At 32.9% G+C, this 16,413-nt stretch overlaps 2 protein-coding genes and 1 pseudogene across 2 annotated transcripts; all 3 read right to left on the reverse strand.

Annotated features, from left to right (window-relative positions):
* Positions 1-749: 749 nt before the first annotated feature.
* LOC128181117 (E3 ubiquitin-protein ligase TRIM56-like) lies at positions 750-4,122 on the reverse strand. Its single transcript, XM_052849388.1, has 2 exons — positions 4,047-4,122; positions 750-3,889 (listed from the first exon to the last, which is right to left on the reverse strand). The coding sequence occupies exon 2, from the start codon at positions 3,813-3,815 to the stop codon at positions 1,785-1,787; it is 2,031 nt and encodes a 676-aa protein (XP_052705348.1). The 5' UTR covers positions 3,816-3,889; positions 4,047-4,122; the 3' UTR covers positions 750-1,784.
* A 3,078-nt stretch (positions 4,123-7,200) lies between these two features.
* LOC128181120 (ADP-ribosyl cyclase/cyclic ADP-ribose hydrolase-like) lies at positions 7,201-11,937 on the reverse strand (annotated as a pseudogene).
* Positions 11,938-12,646: 709 nt separating this feature from the next.
* Positions 12,647-15,927, reverse strand: LOC128181118 (E3 ubiquitin-protein ligase TRIM56-like). The gene has a single exon (XM_052849389.1). The coding sequence runs from the start codon at positions 15,912-15,914 to the stop codon at positions 13,896-13,898; it is 2,019 nt and encodes a 672-aa protein (XP_052705349.1). The 5' UTR covers positions 15,915-15,927; the 3' UTR covers positions 12,647-13,895.
* Between the last annotated feature and the right edge of the window lie 486 nt (positions 15,928-16,413).

Consider the following 16,413-nt stretch of genomic DNA (forward strand, 5'->3'; position numbering starts at 1 on the left):
TTATTTTATTTATTGATCTTTTTTGTTTATTGATCTTTAACTTATAAAATACATCAATATAAAATACAAATTGGGCAATAATTCACAAGACAGCATTTTGACCAATATTCTTTACAGCTGAATGCATTTCATGTTGTATTGTTCAACAATCGTTCTAAAATTGTTTATATACTAGTATGTTAGATACTATATGTTATATACTAGTATGTTAGAAAACAGCTGTAAATAACAATTGTAATGTTATATTAATAAATGCTAATAAAAACTGTTCTAAGTAGCCGAGATGACTAGCAAATGTAAATGGTTTTGTGTAAGATTTGTATTAAAGTTGCAATAACAATGTACGCAATTGTATTTTTATATATGTGTCTGAATACTATGATAAATAACAGATGACATAAAAAGTAACTTTTTCTGATGCAAGAAAGAAGATGGGGGAATAAGATGGCGCATATGCCCATCCGGTTTAGTAGTGAAATACAATTTTGAATTTATTTTTCCCCAATTTATTCTATTCAAATATATTATAATACAAGTTTGCAAAAGCACAATTTCTAACTATATTCAGTTTATAATATAATTAACAAAAGATAAGAAAAAAAATATTGCCAGAAATATTTTGCGGTATCGAACCCATAACATACAAAAACCTTAGATATATAATGTTAGCTTATGTCAGGTACTCTAACCGCTGAGCCATTAAGACACAACAAAGTAGGCGGTTTAGATATTATGTGTGACTTTGACCACGAATTTATGGACTTGTATTATTTTTTTAAAACGTTCAATTGTTGGGATACAAAATGATATTTTTAATGTATAGTGGGACATCTCTCCACGTTTTTGTTGATGGAAATTGGTTTGTTTTCCAACAGACCTTCTTTACACTATGAGAAAAATATGGAGCACAGACCCACTCTATATAAGAAAATGACACTATTTGCAGGTTTTGATACGTATATGCCTGTCTGAGTCAACATACTCCAAGTGTTGGACATGTTAAAAATCAATGATATGGTAAATGTATATTGTTTTAAATGATTTTAAAAAAAAAATCAGATATTTTAGTTTTTCGGTAGCTTGTCTGACTGTGTATGGGCATTTTACGCGCCTTATTCACCCATCTCCTTTCTTTTGGAAATCAGGTGTGCAACCTAGTTTTATAAAAAATAATAAATTTATAAAAGCAAATAATCAAGTAATGATTTCTCAAAAAATGGAGATAAGCGAAATTACCTGAAATATTTTTCTGGGCCTAGTTGAAATTGACTTTCTATATCAGTGTTGATTTTATTTAGTAATTTAGCATTTTCACCTTACTAAATGCATTATGACATGATGTCCATGAAGCAGAGCAGTTAAATTATTGCATTTGAAAGGACTATTCATTAAAAAATGGACTAAACTAACATAGTATTCTAAACTGGTTTCACACATAATTAGGAAAGCCTGTGGATAGATCACTTAAAATAAATGCTAAAAACTTGATACTACTAATTATTCAAGAGTTAAGATTACAAGCTATTCACCCGGAACTAAGCACAAAATATCAAGTTCGGTCTAATTCGGTCTATTTTATAGTAAATATCAATGAAGCATTAAAAACAAAGTCAGTGTAATATATGTAATGTACAATAAGTTTTAAATGTTTTGTAATATGCATTCAGATTATTATGTTCTTAATTCTGTGATAACTTGTTTCCAATACAAGTATGAGTCCTGAAGTCATTAATTTCATATTATTTCCTTACGAGTATGTCTTAAACTACTGTAAGATTTGGTTTTCATGAAACGTTTTCAATCTTGAGTTGAAATAAGGCAACGCTGTTTCTAAAAGCAACAGCAAGTTTGTGGTCAGAACTGATGGAGATACTTCTTGGATGAGACACATGTGGTAACAACGTAATTGTGTTCCTGAGGGATCCTTCAAAATTTGTCACAATGATACGATGTTCGTAAAAATCAGCAATGTAGATCAGGTCATCTTTGTCAGTGGCAATTGGACCGGGAAAACAGAATTCTTTGCGGAACAATCGGGCGTTTTCGTCAAATATGAAAACAAAGTCATTGTCAAAGTCTGACACTGCAAATTTACCTGAGGAAAAGATACAACCGAATCGTGGATCTTTTAAAACTAAGGGATTTCCTTTTGTATCAGTAAACTCCAGCCTTTTTAAAAGTGTCATACCATGCGAAAAGACTGAAATGGCGTAATTTGTAGTACAGGCAAGGAGAATCGAAAGTGGCGGAGTAGCGAATAAGACAGATACATTAGATACACAATTCTTTTTGCTCCAATTGTGGTCCAAAACAATTATTTCTGAAGACCCTGTTCTTACTGCTATACACCAGCTAGTTACTGTTGAGTCAATGCAGTTTTCCAATACCATACCATTTCCAGAAAACGCCAAAAAGCACAGATTTACACTGCTATTACACTGGTCAACAGCAATAAAAGAGTCATTAGTCATCCATGATAAACAACTGATTTTTGGAGTTTGGTGTAAATTAACAAAGCAACGAGTTGCTAGCAAAGAACATTGTATAACCATATCGCTATACAGGCAAGTTTGTACGGCTTTATCCCCCTTTAGTATATCGTGCTCTATGATGTTGCACTGTATACCAATATCAATATTTTCACTTTGAGATATACCCATTACAGTTTTGTTCTTTTCTTCTTCATCTGTCTGTACGCTTTTTGTTTCCATTGGTAATGTTTCGTTTTCCACTGTATTAAGTCCATTTTCAAAAATCAATCTAAAATCCGGTTCCTTCCAACTTGTAGATAACCTTGGCATTGTTACTCTGTACTCTGAAGATGGGAACTGATCAAATTTAACTGAAGTATGTTTAACCCTTCTCATAACCAAACTTTGCAGACTCAGTATTTCAAAGTCTGTTCCATATTTAAGCAAGAATTTACAAAACGATGTGGTCCTTTCGAGTAGTCTTATTTTGTTTTTCGCCAGTTCGGTTTTTAATTTTGTTTTTTCCTTAGGGTTTTTAAGCGACTGAGTCAAACTTTTTTCCAATGATCTCCTTTGAGCACTGATTTTATTTATCATGCTGTTACAGGTTGTCTCAATTTGAATTCTTAAATTTTCTTCACAGTTTTCAGAATCATTCGCTTGTTTATCAAGTTCAGATTGTTGTATCTTCAGTTGATTGATACCCTTTTCAACGCGGTCTATTTCTTTCTGTAAACACAGTTCAGAATGTTTTAGGGCGTCTTTTGGTGAAATGTGGTCGTGTGATCTGTGTTGTAAAACTGTGCAATCTCGACATATTGGGACATCACAGGTCTTGCAAAAGAATTTGTAATACTCATTTTTGTGGACAGAACAACAAATAGTTTGATTTGATCTTATCTCTGAATCATAACATCCACTCTGCGCTTCTTCAATAGACACCACATGATGTTCTTTTGTCAAAGTTGTAAATGTGTGTCGACTTTCCCAGCACGTTTTGCATAAAAGGTCAAAGCATGTCAGGCATGTTGCAACAGCTTCTTGATTTCCACCTTTCAACTCACAAAAAGAACAGAATTTCCCTTCAGAGTTTTGAGTTATTTTGATAACACTTATGATATTCTTTAACCAGGGATTTAGATATGTATTTTCGACATTCCAAATGGTCACCATGTCTTCACAAATCGGGCAAGTAATGAACTTATCACTTTTATCCAGCCGGAAACTTGCACATGCATTACAAATGGAATGCAGGCAGGGCAAAAGTCTTGGATCTTTAAGCAATTCCTGACATAAAACGCAACTTAGAAAATCATCACCCAATTCTTTCGCTAAAACTGACATTGTGAAAAATACTAGGTCCTTAACCTTGTTGAGAAAGCGGATATTAAGGATTGTTGTGAAATGAAAACCAGTATCTAGAAAATAGAATGTTACAAATTTAGTACACGCTGCGCATTATACGTAAAACTTGTTTGATTTGATTTACCAACTCAGTACCTTAAAGTTTTCCTTCGCAAAGTAAGAAAGATGAATATAGGTAGAAGTGTATGTTCTTTTAGTAATGGAACTTACCGTTTAGTTGTCCTTTGAAGATAGAAATTTTACAAAATATATGATTTCCTAATGCAGACTCATATATCAGGTTATCCTAAATAGCATACATTAACCAGGGGTAAAAAGTGGTGTTATCTCCGTGTTCAAGGTACAAAGGAAAAATCAACACTACTCAGCAGGAATAGAGATTAAAGTAATAAATTTGATATGTCATTTGATATTGATGATATTAATTTATTGATTGGGGTGTATTTTGTAAGACATAACGACAAAACAGTTATACATGGCGGATGACAGACCCTTTCCAAAAAGTCATATGTATTTGTTTGTTTGGAATTTTAAAAGTTTGGTCTAATGTCTTGTATTTTCCTGCATAGTTTTTTTTTTTTTTTAAATTAATTTTTTTTAATAAAAGAAACGATTTTTAATTTTTATTTGGATATTGGTGTCAACAGAAAAGAGTAGTAGACAATTCTTTACATGCACATGTTAAACACATATGCTGTTGTTAATTCCAAGGACTGGATTGTTGTGGATATGTTAAGACAACGTCACCCTCTTTTGCGTGATTATCAGATACATAAATGTTAAGACAACTCTGATGGGAAATTTGTTGACCATTTTGCCTCAAAGTAAATATCTATTTTTCCGTTTTCAAGTTATCTGTATTACTTTATATAAACTGCAATTTCCCCCTGTATATAAGTGGTATCTATTAATGATGTGTATCAGTGAATGAATTAAACCCATATTTACGTCAATCGCGCTTGATTAGTTAAAATGTGGGCAAATTGTTTCAAGATATCTTAAATAAATTAAATATCTATTCAATGCTCAAGCATTTCAGATTTCAGACATTAAGGTAGTCCTATACATGGCAATAAATGGGCTCAATCATATAATAAACCTTGTTTTAAATTATACAATGTAGATATGCATTCCAACAATACATTTACTTCAGAAAATTATATGTTTACCCGCGAGTCATTTTGCTATCACCTCTTAGAAATGTGTATGCTATTGAAAAAAATTTGACGATAATATTTTTGCAAAACGTTCCCTATTTTCTTTTTAAAATTTTTTTTTTTAGGTAAATTAAAACCGAGTGAATAAAATAGAGTATAAACATTTGTTATAAGCAATTACATTAATATTTTTGCCCAAATTGTTGTAAGTAAGTACGCTTAAAGGGCCTGACATATCAGAATGCCGTACTGAAAAATGCGATGCAGGTGTCAGTTTTTGTATTTTACTGTTCTTATTGATTCAAACCTACATAAATGGTGATTATTTCCTAAAAAAAAAGATTTAGTAAAATAATTAATATGTTGACAGATTTCTTTTGGCCATAAGCTCAAATCAAAGTGAAACCTGAATCGAAATTGAAAAATATTTCTTTGTTATATTTTTCTGCTTAGTCTGTCAACAATCTTGGAAAGTTCAAACATTAGTTAATAAACGATTAATTAAATAACAAAAAGTTTCTGTCTCTAAAATCTTACTGGTTTGAGTAAAAAAAAAAAGAAACAAAATGTGAGGAGGTATCCACTTGTCAAACAAAACAAAGACAATGCAATCATAGGTCTGATAATGGTTAAGCTTTGTAAATCATATATCGGGGATCTGTGTGATGCTAGCGATTTACGACAATCCGATCGTTTACAGCGTATTTAAAGATTTTCCTAAACGGTATATTATATATGCAATTGTTAATAACACAAAGTGGTGTCATTACGCTATAATTATACTAATGAAATGATACAACATATGAATATTCCAATGTTGGAAATAATATTGTCTTTATATATATATATATATATATATATATATATATATATATATATATATATATATATATATATATATATATATATATATATATATATATGTGTGTGTGTGTGTGTGTGTGTGTGTGTGTGTGTGTGTGGATAAATAAAGCCTTGGTACAGCAAAAAATACTTAAATAAATAAAACAGAATGCGACAGTCCAAATTAAATAAATTGTTTACTGTTTGCGCTTTTAGCCATGTCGGTTCTTCAGACAGTTATACAAAATATATATATATGTTTCATAAGGTTGTGTAATGAAACATACCTGACATCATTGTCAATCGGTGTATTTTGATCCTACTAAATGTCGTTTTTTATTTTTCATTGTACATAATCGAGTTTGTATTAACTTCAATCATTTTTATCTCTCATTCACTACATAAAACACTGTACCGTTCTAATTTTTTTAATAATCGACAACGTTTACAATGGCGACAAAGAGCAAAATCAATACCAGATATTTAAAATGTAAAAGTCGAATATTGTAAAATCTGGTTGTGACGTAGTGCAACACTTGGACTACTTTAGGTGAAAAAATACTTCCCCCCCCCCAAAAGCAACAGCTAGTTCGCAATCAGAACAGATGGACATGCTTCTTGGATGAGACACATGAGGTAACAAACTAATTGTGTTTCTGAGGGATCCTTCAAAATTTGTCACAATGACACGATGTTCGTAGAAATCAGCAATGTTGATCAGGTCATTTTTGTTAGTAGCATTTCATCTAAGAAAACAATCTGGCGTTTTAATTGAAAATATTTACATTCTACTGTGTTTTTCAATTAAATTCCGTGATGTTTAAATGCCTCTAAATGCAACACATATTCACTGCGTATGAATGTACATGTAATTTACATAAGTAGTTCTCAAACAGTGATTTCTATGTAATCGGTTAAAAAATGTATTTCATAAACGTTGTCAAAACACCATTTTTAATTATTCAACAAAACAGTTGACTTTATTGTTAAAAGCAACATTTCAATAGTTATTTTTCATGGATTATATTTTCATGCTCGTCGATCTCATCTCAACGGTCTCTGTGAAAACCATTTTAAACCGGTATTACAAATTAGCTGTTCTTGCTGTTACTAATTTACTCCATCCATGGTCTTCACTTTATATCGATATATTTCAGTATACAATTGATTTCTTCAGTAAGGGAATGTAAATATAAGCATTGAATGATTTATTTTTGACGTCGTCGTGTCAATAACTGCCGTCAGGTGAGCAGACAAATTATCATAACGCGCTAATGCGCGTTATTCAATTTGTCTGCTCACCTGACGGCAGTTATTGACACGACGACGTCAAAAATAAATCATTCAATGCTATAATGTAAGCAAAGTCTTTGTTAAAATCAGAACAAACTCTCCGATGGAAAGGATGCAGCCAATTTGGATCCAGCCTTATTGAATTGTCCCTACTTGTATATCAATACATGTCATTCGTTTTACATTCCCTTTTGTCCCATGTTGATTAGCTGATCGATTAATTGTGATGAATCATCAAACATCATGGACACATTAGGAGTACCACACTTGTGCTTCCAGTCGTAGTCCGAATTAATGACTTCTGAAGACTCTGTTCTCTAGCAATACTGGTACACCAACAGGTTAATCCTTTAAGTTTTCCAATTAATGTAACTTCCAGAAAACGGCAAAGAACACAAATGTCAAATGTAATTACATTTGTCAACAACAAATGATACTGTGGTTCATTAATATTCAAGGGTAACAATTTTCATGGATAAAGTGAAAATCACAGTTTCATGGATACGTAAATTCGTTGACATTGACCCTTTCAATACAAAATGTTAATAGAAATTGCACTTCAATGAACACTTAATTTTGTGGATCAACTTTATAATGAAATCCAGGAAAATTGGAATTCAACTAATATTGATGAAACCACAGTTTCACGACTGATGACTGATTCTTGACCTTTGATATGAATTTATATGTCCGTGTTTTTTATTTTTATTGTTAAAATTTCGTTTTTTCAACGCATTTAACTCATTTCGAAAAAATTATTTCAATTCCGGTTTCTTCCAGTTGGAAGATAATGTTGATATTGAATCAAATAGACTAATAATACTGTATTACGAATATCATTTTACAGAAGACAATGGCAAAACACAAGGTGTTCACTTGACAATGAACAGACCACGTGTCGCTAGTATCACAATCCTTAGTACAGAAAGGTAACCTCGGATCCTCTGAACAAAACTGAAACTTTAGTGCACTGGAAAAAAGAGATTTCGATATGTATAATGCATATATAAAATAAATAGACGAATGTAATTAAACTTCTCTATTCTAGAGAATTTTAATCGTAACACTCACCTTGGATTAACTTCGCAAGTTACGTTCGTGACCCCTTGTTTGGCGAGTGTTCTTTTAACCAGTTCTACCGATGAGCCTGAACAAGTCTCTCTACAATTTTTTTTTCATGATTATACACAGATAATTCTGAATTTACACCTCACAGAATCAATCTGTATTTTAAACTTAAAATAGGTTATGTTTAAAACGTGTTCGAATCAAACCTCGGCGGTAAGGCGGAGTTCAGGGCAAAGAAAACACGAAGAGATGTCACGTTTGGACCCTTAAGGTTTGGCAACTCAAATCGACTGAAGTATCTGTAATTCCAAATTAAAGAAAATCACCATCAACATCATTATCGGAGAGAAAAAGATTCGGAATCTTAAGATATTAATGGGATATCATTGATTGGTTATAACTCGTAGGGCTTGATTAAGATTTATGTAAATAACTTAAGGAGGATTATCAACTTATATATCATTGTTCAGATATCAATAGTATAGGATTCATTGATAAGAAACATTCTTTTATAACACACAATATATTTGTATCTACACGATTTCAGATTTTATAACAAATAACTAACGAATCTTTGGTGAGAAGGACTCATAACTTACTTAACTTACGTATTAGTAAGATACGTGTTTCGGAAATTATAACTAGTTACTTACGAATCATTGGTGAGAGGTGTGTTTCAGAGGGCATTCATCATAAGTTCTATATCCCCATAAGCCGACTTGGAAAACTAAAGAGAATTTGTATTAAATTTCACCTTTATATATGAAAGAAAATTTCATCAAAAGATATAAACTTGAAAATTGGGTTGAGGAACAATTTTGTGAACTATCTTCTTTTCTGTTAAAATCAGATCATATTTACCAATGTTTTACAATAATGCTCTATGGGACATATAACACAAATATATTTACAAAATCGGAAGCTTCCGTCCAAAAAGCAGCCTCGGCCGACCACGGACATTCCGGCGTCTGATCATATCCGGGACACTTGCTGCGGTCCTGCTCTACGCCATCGGCAGAACTGTTGCTTCCGCAAAACTTCGTATCGCCAAGGAAACCTATTGATAAAATTCATTAGAAACAAAAACATGGTTTTATATGCCTTATGAGTTTTTTTTCTCACTAAAAAGGTTCTATTTTGATAGGAATTTCTATCGAACTGTCTGTCCTCCTGAATGTTTTCTGATTTGAGATCTTCTGTGAATGTGAGACTGTTTGAGCAAAGCTTTAAAAAAAAAAATTCTAAAGATTTAAGTTGTCAGGCTGTTAAGAAGGTCAAATTATATCTTTAACATGTTCGCTCTGTATGAGAGTTTATATATGAATAAATCTTTAATGCAGATCGTCTATTCCCATATGTTGGAATGTTTAAGTGATAGAGATCAATTTGACGACGTATAAGGAGTTGCGTCATAAAGGTAGTCATATATTCACCTGTAAGGGTGTCGGCGATTGAGAAGGTCTTTCTCCCTCTTTTTGAGTACCTCATCACAATATCATACACATGTTCCCAGAACACGAACTAAGTGGATTAAATCAAATGACGACATTAAGTGGAAGCTCTGTGATAAGATATGAAATGAAGATACTTCTTCTTTACAAATGTTTGATTTTTGTTGGAAAGACCTTCTTAAATAAGCGTTCGGTCTTTTAATTTCATAAAGCTGCGTATGCTGTGTCTCTTGGTTTCATAAAGTTCTGTAATGCTGTGTCTCTAAGTTTCATGTACAAATAGTTATTTTCGGCTGTCTTTAGGTTTTATCTTGTTCAGTTTATCAAGCTTTGTGAATTGTAGGAAAGTTTACAATGCAAGATTTTGGTACTATAAAATAGCTCTATGAGTAGTAGTGGCACCTTGTCCCTTTCTATGGCGTGCTGACTGTCTCTAACAAACTGAGTAAACCTTTCCCTCGGCACGTGACATGTCGGCTGGAAAGCAATGGCGTCACGGAAACTCTCCCAGAGCGAGGTACAGTTCTTTCTCCTGCAGATGAGATGAAGATAGGAACACCAATAGTATTCTATGGTGGCATAGATCTGCCACCACTTGTCAGATAATTATGTCGACTTGTCAGATCTTGATGTCGACTTGTCAGATAATTATGTTCACTTGTCAGTTCTTTAAGTCGACTTGTCACTTATTCACGTGTTTTATAAGAATTCAACACTTTAACCTTTTCACGCCCAATTTGTGCCATCCATTTGAAATAATATTTTCTGACAAGTCGACATAAGGATCTGACAAGTCGACATAATCATCTTTTAAGTCGATATAATTATTTGACAAAGTCGACATAAATATTTGACAAGACGACATAACATCTGACAAGTCAACATCATTATCTGACAAGTCGACTTACAATATGAATGATAATTTTCTTTAAACTAGTGGCCATATTATTTTTTCTGTCAGATAATTATGTTGACTTGTCAGATCTTTATGTCGACTTGTCAGATGATTATGTAAACTTGTCAGATAGCAGTTAGTGGCACTAACACGCTTTGACAACAAAATATTTAGTCTCTAGTCACTATGGTTATTTTCTGACAAGTCAACATAAAGATCTGACAAGTTAACATAATTATCTGACAAGTGGTGGCAGATCAATGCCACCATAGTATTCAGATGAAATACCGATAAAAACGCTAAAAGTATCACTACTAATAAAGTTAGCTAGACGGTTAAAATCCTTAGGTGCTTGTAGTTATATAATTAATGCGTTAATGGCCATTATGTCATATCACGAAAATGGTTTTAAAAAATGAAGAAACGCTGTTACTGGAATACACTAAAGGAAGAGATTGAAATTGCGGAAAGAGGATGACATGTAAGGCAATAAAACGACGAAAACATGACAATAATAAATCATCACAGATATTAAAGGCTTGTTAAATGCACACATAATGATAACTCTAAATTGGCGAAATATACTTTACAAAATGCTATCTAATCCATGATAACAAATATTAAAATCAAGCCATGAAGTATGCACAGTAGATTTTTTACACCTAGTTTGAACACAGTTTGATTTACATCTAATTAAGATATATGCAATTAAATCACTGAATGAAAAAAGATCACATATGTATCAAAAAGTATACCCGACAATATAAGTGCATTATAAATGACTGCATGTAAAATATATTGAAGTCATTTTACTTTATTTCATTGTTTTTAAAAGGGAAAACGAAAATATGACCAATTTTAGAAATTTGTCAAAAAACCAAAACTATTTATTTTGGAATAATGCAAAGAAAAGGTGTGTTGCAGTGCTATATATTTCTTAACTACAAAAGGAATGTTTTCATTTCTATAGAAAACCAAAGAAAGGTTCAAAGTTCAAAGATAATAAAGGAGTACTCATTGAGTAACAAATGGTTTCGGGTTGACGGTGGTCTGGTAGTACAGACATTTCCCTACAAATTCCTGACCCACGAGGGAAAGGGCGAACACGTGAGGCAGGAAAAGGACGGAAAGGATCCAATAATTCATTGTCTAAAGAATCGTGACCTCTCGACTTAAACCTCAACGGCCCCTCTGCGGTTACCGAGGAATTATCCTTGTTCATACAGCCCAGTAGGAAGTCTGGATACGCCGGTATTGAGTGTGTATGCAGTGGACGTAACAGGTCGCGGGTATAGGATTTCCTGATTACAGCTATAACTTTGATAACTTACTGTCGGGTTACCGAACCGACATGCTCTACTTAGTCATTGTGCAAAAACAGACTTTTATTGACTTACGCAATTTTAAAATGAATTGAATAAAATCTTTTAGATATTTCCACTGATGGTGAAAAGCTTTGCAAGTGTAAAGAAACACAACCTGTGAGATTTTATGAACAGAAAAAATACTAGAAGTTTTAACTTAAAGCCGTCTTGTCTAGTTTTTGTTTACCGTAGGTATAAAGAAGAAAGATTATTCGATAAGTTACACACCGGATTTAGGTGAAGATGTTTTCCCCTTTATCAGATAGAATCGAATCAGGATATAAGAAATTCAAACAATGGTAGTGAATACAAATATTACGTTATCTAAGCACCATGCGGTACATTATCTAGTCACTTAGTGAGGCCTGAAGAATGTAAAACGTTCTTGGTACATTAGAATAATGGAATCTTTTTTTTTCTTTAAAAAAAACACAAAAAAAAACCAAGTCCAAATTTAGACACGTGGAATTAAAGACGTTTACAATATTCTATCCATTTTGTTGTAAATATTTTACCATCTTTGTTTCCAATACAAGTGTGGATTTCACACTTGTATTTGAAACAAGAAGGCAAAATATTTATTGAAGTTATTTATATATCTATTTCATATTTTTACACTTAAATTAGTTGAACAAGAGTAACACTGGTTTTAAAAAAACCAGCAAGTTTGTTGTTAGAATTTTAAACATGGTATTGCTTTTAGAAAATCGTAAAGGAAACCTGCATTCTTATTAAGTATTTTTATAAATTTGATGTTCTTGTTGAGCTCATACGCTATTGTCATTTAAAACCTTTCGTTTTTTGTTTTGAAGTTCCTTCATTATTCTTCTGTATTCACGGACCTCGATCTGGTCCTGTGGATAATAAGATGAATATAGTTTATATACTTTTCGTTAAGATACTTTCATTGGCATTAATGGAGATGAAACGGACATAGATAAAAGTAACCTGTTCTACTATTGTTATTTGACAGGCGCCCATTTGCCAACGTGAAATGTGCGAGTTTTTTAAGCAGTCCAACTTAATCCTCTTTTATTTTGCGTTTCAAAATGTTGAAATTTTCAGAATAGCTTTTCGTACACTACTGATTAGACCCAACCGAACACCAGAGCAGACCCCAACATAACCTCATGTTTATTTTCGGGGTTTACTTGGGTTTTACTCTGGGTCTGTTTTTTTCTTATAATTTGCGTCGACTCTGGGTATAATTTGGGTCCGGTTTACTTCACGCACGGAAGTGTGAAGCAGTCCCGTCTTTTATCTTACCATCTTGCTACCTGTAATTTCTGTCCCTTGTATATTCCAAATGCACATATAGCGTCTGCTTTAAGGGGTTTACTGCTAACCCGAAAATAAGCACAGGTTAATCCCAGAATGTAAACCCAGGATTTAGTATGGGTCTTTTTTCTTTTTCTGTTAGATTAGGTCTGATCGGTACTGTATTCATGAGCCTGACAAAATGTGATAGAAAAATAAATATTCAAAGTATTTCAACTTGACCTTAACAGCAGATTCTGACCAACAGATGTATTTGTTAGTAATCCAACTAGTTACATTTACAATGATGATTATTAGCAATGAAATTATAAGATGAAAGTTAATCAATGGTCTTCACCTCACATTGTTATTAATATGATTTAAAAAACCAAAAGTTTACCTGTATGTAATTACATAGCTTCTATTACAAATAGCTGATACTATATGATATGTCGACTGTAAAATCAAAATGATAACATAACAAGTTGCGCATACAATTTCTAACTGATCCATGCTAACAGGTGTATTAAAAATATTTTTTTAGGGTACAGTAGCTGTACTCTTTTTTAGCAATTACACTTGTAGTACGTACAACATCCTAGTTAAACTGCTTTATTTCAGAGAAAAAAACCAATACTTATAGAAATAGAAATGCCACAAGTTTGTGCTTCGAATTTCAGGAGTTACTTCATTTAAAAAAAACCCCAATAAAAATTAATCATTTAACATTTCTAACGAATTGAAAACTGTCTGACATCAAGTTGAAACAAAGAAACACTATTTTCAAAAGCAACAGCAAGCTTGTGATCAGAACTGATGGAGATGCTTCTTGGATGAGACACATGAGGTAGCAAACTAATTGTGTTCCTGAGGGATCCTTCAAAATTTGTCACAATGACTCGATGTTCGTAGAAATCGGCAATGTAGATCAGGTCATCTTTGTCAGGGGTAATTGATCCAGGAAAACAAAATTCCTTGCGGAACAATCGGGCGTTTTTATCAAACATGTAAACGAAGTCTTTGTTTATATCCGACAGGGCAAACTCGCCGGTGGAAAGGATGCAACCAAAACGTGCCTGTCTAAACTGAATTGTCTCTCCTTGATTATCAGTACACGTCATTCGTCTTACATTTCCTATGTCTCCTGAGTAGATTGATATTATGGATTTCGACATGCAGGCGAGATTGATTGATTGTGTTGAATTAGCAAACATTACAGACACATTCGGGATACAGTGCTTGTGCTTAAATTTGAGACTTAAAACAACAACTTCCGCAGAACCTTTTCTTATTGCAATGCACCAACTTGTTACTGTAGAATCAACACAGTTATCTAATTCAACACTTTTTCCAGAAAATTCCATCGAACATGAATGCAGAGTGTTATTACATTGGTCAACAACAATAAAAGAGTCATTATCTTTCCATGAAACACTGCTAATCTTAGGTCGTTGACAAATATTTGATAGACTGCGGTTTGTTATTAAGGAACACTCGATGACAACGCCATACGATGTCACGTCTTCATTAATCTGGAATCCATTGTGTCCTATGAGGTTACACTGTATACCAACATCAGCGTTTTCATTTAGAAACATGTCAACTTTACTAACTTTATCCTCTGCCTGTTTGTATACGTCCTTTGTTTCTGTAGGTAAATTTTCCTTCTCCGAGTCATTTAATTCATTTTCAAATACTAATTTCAATTCCGGTTCCCTCCAATTTGTAGATAATTGTGGTATTGCTATCCTATGATCAGAAGTTGAGAATTTCTCAATTATTACAGAACTTTGTTTTAATTTATTAACGATCAAAGACTGCATACTCAGTATTTCAAAGTCTGTTCCATTTTTAAGCAAGCATTTACAAAAAGAAATGGTTCTTTCCGCCAATCTGTTTTTCTTTTGCATAATTTCAGTTTTCATTTTTATTTTTTCCTTAGGATTTTTGAGCGACTGGGTCAAACTTCTTTCTAATGATCTCCTCTGAGCACTGATTTTATTTATCATGCTGTTACAGGTTGTCTCAATTTGGATTCTCAAATTTTCTTCGCAATTTTCAGAATCTTTCGATTGTTTATCTAGTTTAGATTGTAGAATCTTCAAATGAAATATACCCTTTTCAACGCGCTCAATTTCCTTCTGTAATTCAATATGCTTCAAAGCGTCTTTTGATGAAATGTGGGCATGTGATCTGTGTTGCAATACTGTGCAATCTCGACATATTGGAACATCACAGGTCTTGCAAAAGAATTTGTAATACTCATTATTGTGATCAGAACAATGTATTTTTTGATTTGATCTTATCTCCGAATGATAACGACCAGTTTGCACTTCTTCAATAGACACCACATGATGATCTTTTGTCAAAGTTGTAAATGTGTGTCGACTTTCCCAACACGTTTTGCATAAAAGTTCAAGGCATGTTAAGCATGTAGCAACAGCTTCTTGCTTTCTGCCTTTCAACTTACAAAAAGAACAGAATTTTCCTTTAGAGTTTTGCGTTATATCAATGATATCTATGACATTCTTTAACCAGTGATTTAGAAAAGTATTTTCAATACTCGATATGACTTCCACGTCTTCACATATAGGACAGCTTATACACTCACCACTTTTTCTCAACCGTGAGTTGGCACATGAAGTACATACTGAATGCAGGCACGGCAAAAGTCTCGGATCCCTGAGTAATTTGCGACATAAAACACAACTGAGGAAATCCTCACCTAATTCTTTCTCAAAGGCCGACATATTATAAAATGCAACGACCTATGATTTGTTTTGAAGGACTTTAAACTACGGAAACGCATAGCTGCCTCGTGATGTTGCGTTTAAACGCAATATTATCTCATTTGTTTGGTCAAATATGAATGATTAAAAGTTTAGCAATTTAATTATGACAACAATCTCTATTTAGTGACAATTCTTTGATATGTTTTTATTAAGACTTAAGCGCTTTTATCTATTAAAGTCGAATATTGCAATTTCACACTTCATTGAAGCATATAAACTATGCCGATAAAATTTAATAACCTTAATGACCTATGACTTAAAATGCTCACTTTACTCTGTCCCAAGTTTCTGCTTCCACAACATTTTGCTGAATATTTTGATAATCATCAATGCCTGTGTGTCCAAACTAAGTTTATCAGTTAGAATTAAAACACTTCAGATTTTCTGTTTTGAAACGCCCCCTCCCTAATCCTTAAGGTTTCAACACACAACCAAAAATTAAAAGTCTACGGGGATT

Source organism: Crassostrea angulata, chromosome 4 (assembly GCF_025612915.1).
Source record: "Crassostrea angulata isolate pt1a10 chromosome 4, ASM2561291v2, whole genome shotgun sequence".
Classification (NCBI taxonomy): domain Eukaryota; kingdom Metazoa; phylum Mollusca; class Bivalvia; order Ostreida; family Ostreidae; genus Magallana; species Magallana angulata.

Excerpts from the sequence above, each read along its gene's own strand:
- LOC128181117 (XM_052849388.1), bottom strand. The coding sequence starts at position 3,815 with ATGTCAGTTTTAGCGAAAGAATTGGGTGATGATTTTCTAAGTTGCGTT.
- LOC128181118 (XM_052849389.1), bottom strand. The coding sequence starts at position 15,914 with ATGTCGGCCTTTGAGAAAGAATTAGGTGAGGATTTCCTCAGTTGTGTT.